Source organism: Bombina bombina, chromosome 10 (genome assembly GCF_027579735.1).
Source record: "Bombina bombina isolate aBomBom1 chromosome 10, aBomBom1.pri, whole genome shotgun sequence".
Lineage (NCBI taxonomy): Eukaryota > Metazoa > Chordata > Amphibia > Anura > Bombinatoridae > Bombina > Bombina bombina.
Genome location: NC_069508.1, coordinates 161,359,200 through 161,374,335, shown reverse-complemented (window position 1 = coordinate 161,374,335; position 15,136 = coordinate 161,359,200). Strand labels below are relative to the sequence as shown.

Below are 15,136 nucleotides of genomic sequence, written 5' to 3'. Positions count from 1 at the left end.
TATATATACACACATGATTATAAATAGGTATATATATATATATATATATATATTATATATATGAATGTCTATTTAGAAAAACTTAGAACATATGCTGGAAAGTGAAATATTTACAGTAAATACACAGTATAACACTATTAAATAATGAATATTGCATAAATATGTTTTTACTTGTTTTCATCTACTTAACTGCAAAGGGGTCCAATGCACTCCTATTTATGTGAATATATGTATTTATGTGTTTATATGTGTATATATGTCTGTAAATACTTATATACACATATAAATACATCTGTATGCATATATAGACATATATATATACATACATTTCCATCTTTAGACATGTATATGTATGTATCTTTATGTTAAAGCCCTTTGCCTTTTTCTAACACCTGAAACCTCATATCTTATAACTTTTTTGTGCAATATTTTATTTTAATAGTTTTTATTAGATGGTTTTATTATGAGTGTAAATGTATATTGTAATGTATTATTTATGTGTTTTGTGACACTTTTCTGTTTTGCAAAACAGGTAACCAGAGCTCTGAGGTCGTGTTTATCATTCTGTAATACCAGCGATAAGCCTGACGAGCGCAAACACCCGTGAGAAACGCCCTATCGCTTGCGCGCAAAAGTCTGAGTGCCACTCGTAATCTGGCTCTAAGTCAGATAGAAACTGGTAACCAAATGCACAAAATGTGTATGTTTCATTAACCAGACAGTTATTTAAGCACAATATAAACGTATAATTATTATACATATACCATAAGTAGCCATACTCTTACTACTGCCATACCAGGCTTGCTTACTAAGCAGTTATTATAGAATTGCATTATCTTACAGGTGTATAGAAATAGGCACAGTATTCCCAAGTTTATGGCCCAGTTTGATCATTTGGACTAATTCTGGGGTAGGTGAAATACCATCTACCTGTGTGATCATATAGACCCTTACCTATACCAATGCACACATCTTTACACAACATATAAACGTCTGTTATGAATTTAATAAATTAGTAGCTCATTTTATTGTAATACTGTCCCTTTACCATCAGTGAAGCCTGTATCCATCATTAGTCATGTGTATTAGTCAGTAGCCCTTAACTAGAGCATTCAAGCCCATACCAGTCTGACTTTTATCAATTCCTATTTGCATTTGAAGTCAGTACATTCAGGAAGAGCTTTTTTTCTTTTAGTTCTAACTGTAAATCTCCTGTAGCCATCATTACCATGAAGAGGTCCATATCTATACAGCCAATTGGAGCACACTACCCCAACAGTACAGCCAATCACACCACACTACCCCATAAGTATAGCGAATCACAGCATACAATACCATCAGGACAGTCATCACAGCACACTACTCTATTAGCACTGTCAATCACAGCACAGACCCCATCACTACTGTCAATGACAGCACACTACCCTATCAGTACAGCCAATTACTGCACACTACCCCATCAGTACTGCCAGTCACAGCACACTAGCCCATCAGTACTGCAAATCACAGGACACTATCCTATCAGAACTGCCAATAATAGCACACTACCCTATCAGTACAGTAAATCACAGCACACTACCCCATCAGTACAACCAATTACAACACAGACCCCATCACTACTGCCAATCACAGTACAGACCCCATCACTACTGCCAATCACAGCACACTACCCCATTACTTCTGTCAATCACAGCACAGACCCCATTACTCCTGCCAATCAGAGCATTGTACCCCATCAGTTTTGCCACTCCGACCAAAGAACCCCATCGGTTTTCTTCTCAAGAGCACAGTACCCCATTAGAACTGCCAATCAGAGAATAGTATCCCATCATTAAAGTTAATCAAAGCAATATGACTACTGTGTGCTTGTTACTCATTGGTATTGCATGTTGGGCTTGTACCATAAATCATAATCTTCACTAGATTTAGCTGTGATGTGATTCTGTTTCACTGACCTGTTCAGAGAGACGCCTGGTCCTGAGAAAGAAACCTAGAAGACATCCCACAATTACAGATAACACAGAGAGGATAAGGAGCCCGTTCCGCTTGCAGACATCTTTTGCTCTGGTTAGTATGGGGTCCAGGGCCCCAGCCATGACTCCAGGGGAGGATCAGTGTCCCACAAAGGGACTACACTACTCGGTGACAAACCAGCACACGTTCCCCAGAGATCAGATCAAAGCAAGTGCATCCTGCCCAAGCCACAAGGTCACCCCTCACCCACAGCATGCAGCTGGCACTAATACCCAATCCTATTATTGACCTCATCACCATGAGCCTACCAGGAGATTAGGCAGCTTGGGAAAATTTGTAAAGAATATGACGACAACCAAATAAAGCTTGTAACACAACACAGCCGCATAATGTAAAGCAAAACATTCATATAATGTAACACAACACAGACACATAATGTAACACAGCACAGACACATAATATAACACAGCACAGCCACATAATGTAACACAGCACAGCCACATAATGTAACACAGCACAGACACATAATGTAACACAGCACAGACACATAATGTAACACAGCACAGACACATAATATAACACAGCACAGACACATAATGTAACACAGCACAGACACAAAATGTAACACAGCACAGACACATAATATAACACAGCACAGACACATAATGTAACACAGCACAGACACATAATATAACACAGCACAGACACATAATGTAACAGCACAGCCACATAATGTAACACAGCACAGACACAAAATGTAACACAGTACAGCCACATAATGTAACACAACACAGACACATAATGTAACTCAACACAGCCACATAACACAACACAGCCACTTAATGTAACTTAACACAACACAGACACATAATATAACACAGCATAGCCATATAATGTAACACAGCACAGCCACATAATGTAACACAGCACAGACACATAATGTAACACAGCACAGACACATAATATAACACAACACAGCCACTTAATGTAACTTAACACAGCCACATAATGTAACACAGCACAGACACATAATGTAACACAGCACAGACACATAATGTAACACAACACAGACACATAATGTAACACAGCACAGACACATAATATAACACAGCACAGACACATAATGTAACACAGCACAGACACATAATATAACACAGCACAGCCACATAATGTAACACAGCACAGACACGTAACATAACACAGCACAGCCACATAATGTAACACAGCACAGCCACATAATATAACACGCATAGCCATAAAATGTAACACATCACAGCCACATAATGTAACACAGCACAGACACATAATATAACACAGCACAGCCACATAATGTAACACTGCACAGCCACATAATGTAACACAGCACAGCCACATAATGTAACACAGCACAGCCACATAATATAACACAGCACAGCCACATAATGTAACACAGCACAGCCACATAATATAACACGCATAGCCATAAAATGTAACACATCACAGCCACATAATGTAACACAGCACAGACACATAATATAACACAGCACAGCCACATAATGTAACACAGCACAGACACATAATGTAACACAGCACAGCCACATAATATAACACGCATAGCCATAAAATGTAACACATCACAGCCACATAATGTAACACTGCACAGCCACATAATGTAACACAGCACAGACACATAATGTAACACAACACAGACACATAATGTAACACAGCACAGACACATAATGTAACACAGCACAGACACATAATGTAACACAGCACAGACACATAATGTAACACAGCACAGACACATAATATAACACAGCACAGACACATAATGTAACACAGCACAGACACACAATGTAACACAGCACAGACACATAATGTAACACAGCACAGACACATAATGTAACACAACACAGACACATAATGTAACACAGCACAGACACATAATATAACACAGCACAGCCACATAATGTAACACAGCACAGACACATAATGTAACACAGCACAGACACATAATGTAACACAACACAGACACATAATGTAACACAGTACAGACACATAATATAACACAGCACAGACACATAATTTAACACAAAACAGACACATAATATAACACAGCACAGCCACATAATGTAACACAGCACAGACACATAATGTAACACAGCACAGACACATAATGTAACACAACACAGTCATATAATATAACACAACACAGCCACTTAATGTAACTTAACACAGCCACATAATGTAACCCAACACAGACTGTGACACAGCACAGACACATAATGTAAAGAAAATCATTCATATAATGTAACACAACACCGCCACATGATGTAAATCAAATCATTCATATAATGTAACACAACACCGCCACATGATGTAAATCAAATCATTCATATAATGTAACACAACACAGACACATAATGTAACACAACACAGACACATAATGTAAAGAAAATCATTCATAAAATGTAACACAACACAGACACATAATGTAAAGAAAATAATTCATATAACATAACACAACACAGACACTTAATGTAACACAACACAGCCACATAATGTAATACAAAACAGACACATAATGTAACACAACACCGCCAGATAATGTAACACAACACAGACACATAATGTAACACAACACAGACACTTAATGTAACACAACACAGACACTTAATGTAACACAACACAGCCCCTTAATGTAACACAACACATTCATATAATGTGACACAACACAGACACATAATGTAACACAACACAGACACATATTGTAACACAACACAGGCACATAATGTAACACAACACATTCATATAATGTAACACAGCACAGCCACATAATGTAAAATAAAACATTCAACACAGACACATAATGTAACACAACACAGACACATAATGTAACACAGCACAGACACATAATGTAAAACAACACATTCATATAATATAACACAGCACAGCCACATAATGTAACACAACACAGGCACATAATGTAACACAACACATTCATATAATGTAACACAGTACAGCCACATAATGTAACACAGCACAGACACATAATGTAACACAGCACAGACACATAATGTAACACAATACAGACACATAATGTAACACACCACATTCATATAATATGGAGGCGCACAAGTTATGGAGCAGCGGTCTTTAGAGCTCCATTCAGAGCTTGAGAATTCGGCCCCTAAGAGTGCAATGTGCTGAGCTGAACTCCCTTCTAACCATGTACAAACCAAACCATGCACCATGTCTCTCCAACAACTTTATTCTGCCAGTGACCAACTAATTGCCATCCTTATGTGCAAGACCACCACAGCTATACCCTGGTTTAGACAAAATGTTATAAGCAGCCCAACAATTTCTGGAAAGTAGTGTCTTCTTTTCATATCTCAGCTATAAAAGTTTCTAATACTTCTCCTTCCTATGATAACTTGCTAAAATAGCTGATGCATTTAAGACGTTCTGAAAGAATTATCCAAATGTCCAAGATCCTTCTGGAGTTGAACTGTGAAACTCTGAAAGCACTGATATTCCATGAAGAAGTATAGATAACTATTTCCTAACTGAAAATTTCCAAGGACCAAAACAGTGTTTAAGGACCAATAGCCTTACCCATCATCCAACACCTTTATTAAACCATATGATGCATAACAATATTATAGCCACTGCTCTTTTTTATTTTATTCAAAGCATGAAGGATTTCATGATGAGTGAAAATGAATGCTCTATTTAACATAGCAATATTGAATTTAAATGGTATGCTAAGGTACTGACCGCTAGACTGGGGGTTTTCCCCCACAACTAATCATCCAATACATAAAGTATTTATATTTGGGGTTGAACAATACTCAAGAGCTTTGTATAGCAGATCTCATCAACGGACACAGGTAATAAGAATCCTTGGTTTTGGATATTAAAGGGACATGAAACCTAATTTTTTCTTTCACGATTCAGATAGATCAAGCAATTTTAAAAAGCTTTCCACTTTACTTCTATAATCAAATTTGCTTTATTCTCTTGGTATCTTTTGCTAGCATAACATATCTAGTCAGCCAATGACAAGAGACAAATGTGTGTAGCGACCAATCAGCAGCATGTTCCCACTAGTGTAGGATATGTACTAGGGCTGGGCGATATGGGCAAAAATGAAAATCGTCATTTTGAACCCAAAAAATTGCGATTTCGATTTAATCGCGATTTTCTTTTAAATGACTATAACACCTTCATTTTTCAATAAAAAATTTATTTCAGACTACAGAATCGCAATGTACATGTTTTGGAATGTCCAATACACTCTGGGAGCATAAAAATACAAACCACATATGTGTATATATATATATATATATATATATATATATATATATATATATATATATATATATAGATCAAGCAAAGAAATAAACAGTATATTATATCCAGCACAAACTTATTTCCAGCTAATTACTCCACATACTGTGTCATAATGAAAGAGACATACCCAGATTGCGACCAAAGAAAAAAATATCATTTTATAAAGCATAAACCAGATACATTTGACAGTCGGCTTATTGTATAAAAGCAGGAACAAGGGTTAAGTGCAAAAAATGGGGTACCCCAAAGCCTCATATTATATACTTGAGGATTTTTTTTAGCAAAAAATCGCAGCTCTAACTGAATCATGCAGAAAGATAATAGAAAAATGAAAGTGTTTGCAACAAAGTTTTGTTCATTCTTGACACCATACTAACTCAATCAGAAAATACTTCTCTGGCAGTTTTCTACACTGGACACTAAACCCAATTTTTTTTTTGTTGATTATTCAGATTGAGAAGCAATTTTAAGCAACTTTCTAATTTACTCCCATTATCAAATTTTCTTTGTTCTCTTGCTATCTTTATTTAAAAAGCAGGAATGTAAAGCATAGAAGCCGACCCATTTTTGGTTGAGAACCTGGGTTATGCTTGTTTATTTGTGACTAAATGTCACCCACCAATAAGCAAGCGCTATGCATGGTGCTGAACCTAAAATGGGCCGGCTTCTAAGATTTACATTCCTGCTTTTTAAATAAAGATAGCAAGAGAATGAAGAAAATAGGAGTAAATTAGAAAGTTGATTAAAAACAAACATTTTCCTGTTTCAAGTGGCATTTTATGGCTGTTTTTTCAGTGTTAAGATTTCTGCACATGCTTAATTCACACATTAACAAACTATCTTGTTTTGATTAATACAAAGCTGACAATAAAGCTCAAATCACAGTTTTAAACTATGTTTAAACATGTTCATTATAAAACCACACCTAAGTTTTTTAATTGCATATCGCAATCAAAAAGGGACAGTAAAGTTCAACTTTCACATTTAAAATAGAACATACAATTTTAAACAAGTTTCCAATGTATTTCTATTCTCTAGTTTGCTTTGTTCTTTTAGTTTCATTAGTTGAACAGTAAAGCTTGATGGGCTAATAAGAGATCAGGGGCGCGATCCGATATACGGCGTAGTTTGCGACACAAGCGAGGGAACCCGCGCCGCCTGTAATTTCACCTCGCAACTCGACCTATCCAATATACTGCGCCGTCAGATGCTAAACTGGCGTAAGTAGGAAAATCCGGCGATCAGCTAAAATGTGCGCAAATACACATTTTAGTCGTCGCAAGTACTTACGCCAGTATTTTGTTCACGTAAAGTCTCAATAAAGTGTAGTTTTATGCAAATTAGCCTACGAATTGTAAAAAATAACGGCCAGTTCTAAGAGATGCGCCACGTAATTACGACATTCAAAAATCATACTTAAACCCCTGCGCAGCCGCCATTTTCTTTAGTGTGTTTGGTCGGTTCTTGGAGCTACAGCACACTACAGTGAGTAGGAGAAAATGGTTAGAGTAGAGAGAGAGGCGCATTGCATAATATTTAGTTAGGTCGGATTTGGTGGATTTGTTAAACTTGTACATTACTGTCACTTTTTTACATATTGCACACATTTTGCATACACACATATACAAAATACACAACACTTTTTTTTTCTAACACCTTACACATTTTATTTATCTTTTACAGTGTGAAAGGCTGAGTGTTTGGTTGTGATTGTGTGTGATTGAAGTGGGAGTGAGTGTGAGTGTGTGTAGTGTGAGGATGTCAGGGAGAGATAGGGCGGGGGGGGGAGGGAAGGGGAGTTGCAGGGAGAGGATTATGGACAGGAGGAGCAGCAGGGTCCCCGTCAGGGAGTGAGCGGAGTGGGGAGAGGGAGAGCTAGAAGGGAGGATGGGAGTGGGGCTGCCCCAAGGCCAGGCACACTCAGAAGAGGGATAGAGGGTGCACATGGGGATAGAAGGGGGAGGAGGGAGAGGATAGGGAGGAACCCACACCAGGGACATCCCAGGGAGGGAGCCAGGCGGCCCAGGACGAGGAGCGTATGAGGTGCCCCAACTTCACATTCGCTGAAAACCTCGCTCTAGTCCAGGCTGTCCTGGAGAACCATACCGCCCTCTTTGGCCAAGAGAAGGGCAAAGGAGTTGCCGTAAAGATGCCTGGCAGAAGGTGGTGGAGGCCGTTAATGGTGTGTCCCAGCAGAGGAGGAATGTGGATGGCCTAAAGAAGAGGTGGAACGATTGTAAGAGGAGAGTTAAGGAGAAGATGGGCCAAGAAGCAATGTCCCAGAGGGCAACAGGAGGTGGGCCTCACCATGAGGCGGAATATAACGAGTGGCAGGAGCTGATTCGTAGGTCCCTGAGCGTCACAGCAGTCCGTGGACTTCCAGGGGCTCGTGACTCAGGGATTGCAACATCAGCGCAGCATGCTGGTGAGTAACATCCCACACACCAGTATTATATGTATTTGAGTTATAACATCCTATATTGTCACACATTCATGTACACAATGAGGAGCATGGTATTTGGCCTACTAACAAAAACATCTACAATGAGATTTAACATTAAAGGGACATTAAACCAAATCTTTTTATTTCATTATTCAGATAGAGAATACAGTTTTCAACAACATCCCAATTTACTTCTATTATCTAATTTGCTTCATTATTTTCTTATTCTTTGTTTATTAAATATCAATGCACATGGGTGAGGCAATCACACGAGGCATTGATGTGCAGCCAACAATCAGCAGCTACTGAGCCTATCTAGATATGCTTTTCAGCTAAGAATATCAAGAGAATTAAGCAAATTAGGTAATGGAAGTAAATTACAAAGTTGTTTAAAATTGCATGCTCTAGCTGAATCATGAAAGAATCAAAATGGGTTTAATGTCCATTTAATGCTACTTAACACATTGAAATTCATGATATGAGGTGGAATAGTGAAATACTAACATGTCTCAGAGTAACACAGGCCACAAGCCACATGTAGAGTTTTCAGTAAATGGACACTATAGTCATCACAACCATAGTGTCACTTAAGAACGCATTTGACATGTACACAGAACTATTGTATGAAACACATACATGTATACTTTGCATATTAAAAACCCTCATATCACAAATCACAATGTGCACATGCATGTTATAGAGTTTGACATGAGAATGAGTATAGGCCCTAGCATGTACATTGTATGCCCACATGGATATATATCTGACTGTACTAATCCCTCTCATCATTTGACTCCTCCACAGAACCTCCAGTCACCAGGGTGCCAACTCCCATGCATCCACCTCCACCACCGCCACAAAGTATTTCTCCACCTCGACCAACGGTCCAGAGAGTCCAGCAAGAGTATGCCAGGCATGAGCTGGGTTGGACTGCCTCTATTGACAATCCGGATGTCATACCGCCAGCATTACATGAGGATACCTGGCAGGAGGACTATTCCTTTGGCTTGGAGGGGGAGCCAAGTCAGCCCCGAAGGGTAGATACCTTTACCCCCCCCCCAACAATATCAGGCCACTCAGGGATTCTACCACCAGGCTGAGTGGGTGCACACCAGCCGGCAATGGGACTATCAGTCCATCCGGACATCTCCACCATCTGCTGCACTTGGAAGAGCTCCAGCATCTGAGGGGGAGCATAGAGCTGTGATCATCCCACAGGCAGCACCAGCAGCTGTGATCCCACAGGCAGCACCAGCAGCTGTAATCACACAGGCAGCACCAGCAGCTGTAATCACACAGGCAGCACCAGCAGCTGTAATCACACAGGCAGCACCAGCAGCTGTAATCACACAGGCAGCACCAGCAGCTGTAATCACACAGGCAGCACCAGCAGCTGTAATCACACAGGCAGCACCAGCAGCTGTAATCACACAGGCAGCACCAGCAGCTGTGATCCCACAGGCAGCACCAGCAGCTGTAATCACACAGGCAGCACCAGCAGCTGTAATCACACAGGCAGCACCAGCAGCTGTGATCCCACAGGCAGCACCAGCAGCTGTAATCACACAGGCAGCACCAGCAGCTGTAATCACACAGGCAGCACCAGCAGCTGTAATCACACAGGCAGCACCAGCAGCTGTAATCACACAGGCAGCACCAGCAGCTGTAATCACACAGGCAGCACCAGCAGCTGTAATCACACAGGCAGTACCAGCAGCTGTAATCACACAGGCACCACCAGCAGCTGTAATCACACAGGCAGCACCAGCAGCTGTGATCCCACAGGCAGCACCAGCAGCTGTAATCACACAGGCAGCACCAGCAGCTGTAATCACACAAGCAGCACCAGCAGCTGTAATCACACAGGCAGCACCAGCAGCTGTAATCACACAGGCAGCACCAGCAGCTGTAATCACACAGGCAGCACCAGCAGCTGAGGATATTGAATTTGAACCGGCGCCTAGAGTGCCTGCTGGGGAAGAGCCCATAGATCCGCTGACTTCCGCCATGGGCGATGAATACATTGCCCTACAGAGGAGGCAAACAGTGACCTGTGAGAGTCTCACATCAACCTGCGAGAGAATGCAGAGGGACCAACGCAGGTTCTATAGGAGCCAACAGACTTTACAACAGCGTTCCATTGAGCTGCAACGGGACATGGCAGCATCTTTAACTGCTATGGTCCAAAACCAATCGCAAATGCTGAGAGTCATTTCTGACATGCAAATCCAGAGTGACAACAGATGGAGGGAACAGAACCAACTGTTGGTTGTGTTAGTGGAGCATTTCACCCACCAGCAGGACATTGCCTCCAGCATCTCATCTGTGGCCAGCACTCCTGCAGGATCCTCACAATCAACACAACCCAGGAGAACCAGGAGACCCACTCCAGGCCCCTCAGCCCCCTCATCTAAGAAGCCGAAAAGAAAATAAATCTTGTTATATTTAATCCTAAATCTTGTCCTCTGTTATTTACCATATAATTGTCATCCACATCCATGTGAGGGGTGTTTTAGTACACTAATATTTTTAAAAAATATAATAAGGCCTGTGTGGAAATGGCCCAGAAAAGGTAATATCATCATGTTTATGACATATTCATGTTCTCTAAACCACATCACATAGTTGTGTATGAAGGGTACATATAGTGATATTCACTTTTAAGATGTAAATCAAGGTTTCTCACATCCAATAGAAATTGACCCATGTGCAGGGATAGGCACGAGCCAAGACTGTTGCTGACATTTTCTAAGGTAAAGAGTTTTAGTGGAGGACACCTTGCCTATCCCTGCACATGGGTATATATATCTAAATAATAATGTTTTTACAGAAGGTGTGAACATAAGGTATAAACATCCATTTTCATTCCTCGAAATGATAGTCAATAAATCATAGTGACCAAAACATGAATTGAACTAATGATATATTTTCAGTAATTAGGGTGGTTAAGGGAATGGGGGTGGGATGTAGTAGTTTCACTTACATGCAGTGGAAATCCACAGTATGTAATTCGATGACCAGCTGCAGCAGGGGCAGCACCATCACCATGGACCTCAGCAGCAACTATAGAATCAGCATGTGTAGACAGAACAACAGGGGATTGTAGGGCTTCCAGCACCCCTTGTGCCCCACGATGACCCCTTGTGCCCCATGATGTCCCCTTGTGCCCCATGATGTCCCCCTGTGCCCCATGATGTCCCCCTGTGCCCCATGATGTCCCCCTGTGCCCCACGATGACCCCTTGTGCCCCATGATGTCCCCTTGTGCCCCATGATGTCCCCCTGTGCCCCATGATGTCCCCCTGTGCCCCATGATGCACCCCTTTGTGATTGGTTTGACAAACTTGCAGGGGCAGGAATAATAAATGCTTTTAAGAGGTTAACTATTTGTGATCAAGCTGCTGATATGTATGTTGTTAAGCATGCACTTGTTAGGCCTTCAGAGAGTTACGTTGGTTTCTAAGTCAGTGCAAGGGTTCCTGCGGCTGAAATTTGTGGCGAGATGAGATTGGAGTAGATTTTCTGAAATCTGCGCGCGTAAGTACTAAAGCCGTATATTGGATACCAAACTGCGCATGTTTTGTATGTCAGTCTATGGGCCAAAAAACTACGGGCGAAGGCAGAAATATACGCGCGTAACTTCTAAGTTACGCCGTATATAGGATAACAAACCCGCGCAAATATTGGCTTCGCCGGCTTTTGCGGGCGACGATTTATATCGGATCGGGCCCCACGAGTGTGCACATGTATTTAGTACATTATGGCAGCAGTGTTTGCAACAATGTATAACACTGCTGCAAAATACTGCTACCTATTTTTACTCTTCAACAAAGGATAGCAAGACAACTAAGCACATTTGATAATAGAAGTAAATTGGAAAGTCGTGTAAAATTGAATGATCTACCTGAATATATACCGCGGTCTTGCAGTACTTTGCCTATCGTACTGCAAGACTTATATATATACGTCTTAGCTTCAGGAAGCACCAGCAGTCTCGGCTGTTAAATTACAGCCGAGAGCTGGAGTTCCTGAAGCTCCAGGCATCTGCCGCATATACAATTGGTGCGTGATCGGTGCTCCAGTTCCATATGAGGGCAGATGCCAGATTGTTATAGACTGTGACACTGTGTGTGTCACCATCTGTAACGATTGTTGCTGGTGCCAACTGGAGGCGTGGGCGGGAGGCAGGTGGGCGGCCCAGCAGGGGAGGGTGGAGAGGGCGGAAGTGGGAGGGCCCTACTCTACAGAAAAAAATAAATAAAGGGACAGGGAGGGATGGGGCAGCTACACTGCAGAAAAAGGAATTTGGGGATATGGGGGGCCCAAACTAATGGTCGTGGGAAGTGGAGGACACACAATGTTTAAAGGTGATTGAAGACAGCTGCCAGTATCTAAGATGGCAGCTAATAGTTAGAGAGGGGAGGTTTAGAGAGCTGTTTGGGGGATCAAGGAGGTTAGGGGGATTCTACACTGCAGAACATATAAAAATAAAATAAAAAATATTTTATTTAAAAAACAAAAATGCCTTAAATTTTCATACTGTCTGCCAGTACCTATGATGGGGGTGACCAGTGGGGTGTGAGGGAGAGAAGAGAGCTGTTTGGGAGGGATCTGGGTGTGGGAAGTGTCAGGTGGGAGGGTAAGCTCTACACTAAAGGTAAAATTAACCTTTCAAGCTACCTAATTAACCCTTTTCACTGCCGAGAATAATAGAAGTGTGGTGCGTAGATGCAATTAGCGGCAATGGCAAAGCCATATATTTCTGCTATTTGTGAACAAAGGGGATCCCAGAGAAACTTTTACAACCATTTGTGCCATGATTGCACAAGCAGTATGTAAATTATATCTGTGAGATAGCCAAAGTTTGTGAAAAATTAAAAAAATTAAAATAATAAAGAATGTATTAACGAAAAGCTTAAAAACATGTATTCCTTTTTCTTTTAATATAAAATGAACAACCCAATGAAGCCGCTACACAGCCCTACACTATTAACCCCTTAAACGTCATAGCCCCCAATGCAACCTAACTTTCTCTACATTATTAACCACTTAAGCACCATAACCCCCAACACAACCTAACCCCTCTACACTATTAACCCCTTAAGGGACATAGCCCCCAAAACAACCTAACCCCTCTACAATATTAACCCCTTAATGCACATAGCCCCCAATGCAACCTAAACCCTCTACACAATTAACCTATTATGCGCCATAACCCTTAACACCACCTAACCCCTCTAAACTATTAAATCCCCTAAGCGCCATAACATCAACACAACCTATCCCTTCTACACTATTAATCCATAAGGTCCTCTAAGACGGTGATCCTCCATGTCAGCGGTGATGGTGTTCCTCCATTGCATTGGGGAATTATGGCACTTAAGGGGTAATATTGTAGAGGTGTTAGGTTGTGTTGGGGTTATGGCACTTAAGAGGTTAATAGTGTAGAGGGGTTAGCTTGTGTTGGGGGTTTATGGTGCTTTAGGGGTTAATAGTGTGGAGGCTTTATGTTGTGTTGGGGGTTATGGCACTTACGGGGTTAATAATGTAGAGGGGTTAGGTTGTGTTGGGGTTATGGTGCTTAAGGGGTTAAGCCCCCTTTTTTTTCAATATATATCACCAAACTATGTTTTGAATATCAGGGCCTCTGTATCTCAATTACTCTACTACCCTAGCATAGGCTTAAAAGGACATGAAAACCATTTTTTTCATCATTCAGGCAGAGCATGTAACTTTAATCAACTTTCCTAATTATTTTTAAATTATCTTCGTTCTCTTAGTATCCATTGTTGAAAAAGCAGGGCAACAGTTTTGTAAGCATGTTATACATGACTAGATATCTCTTCAACAAAGAATACCAGAAGAATGAAGCAAATTTTATAATAGAAGTAAAATGGAAAAATATGTATGGTCTGTCTTAATTACAAAAGAAAGATTTTGGATTTCATGTCTCCTTAAAGGGACAGTTTACTCAAAAATGTTCTCCCCTTTAATTTGTTCCAGATGATCCACTTTACCTGCTAGAGTGTATTAAATTGTTTACAAGTATTTCCTTTAAAATTATATTGCCATTTGAAATAGTTGATTTAGCCTGTGGTATCCCCACCTTAAGGCCAAGCTGTGTAAACACAGCCAGCAGAAGAAATTACACTCCCAGTGGGGTATAGAAGAGATAAGGTCACACCTGTTACTTTTCCATTGTTCTCTCCAAGTACTGGTGATTGGTTTATGGACAGATATAAGATAAAGAAGCATGTGTATGTACACAATGTGATAACGTAATGAGATATGATTATACCTACAAGCTCAACACATTTTATTAGGTTGTGGCCTCAAAACACAAAATCAGCTAATTCATATACACAAATAAACCTTAAAAAGCAAA

General features: G+C 40.7%; 1 protein-coding gene across 2 annotated transcripts in view; it reads right to left on the bottom strand.

Annotated features, from left to right (window-relative positions):
• The window catches only part of SLC1A7 (solute carrier family 1 member 7), a 291,573-nt gene extending 289,448 nt beyond the window's left edge, over positions 1-2,125 (bottom strand). For both annotated transcript variants that reach the window (XM_053693457.1, XM_053693458.1), the window contains exon 1: positions 1,956-2,125. In XM_053693457.1, coding sequence (XP_053549432.1) covers positions 1,956-2,096 — 141 coding nt within the window. In that variant the 5' untranslated portion in view covers positions 2,097-2,125. The remainder of the gene's footprint in view (positions 1-1,955) is intronic.
• Positions 2,126-15,136: the final 13,011 nt, after the last annotated feature.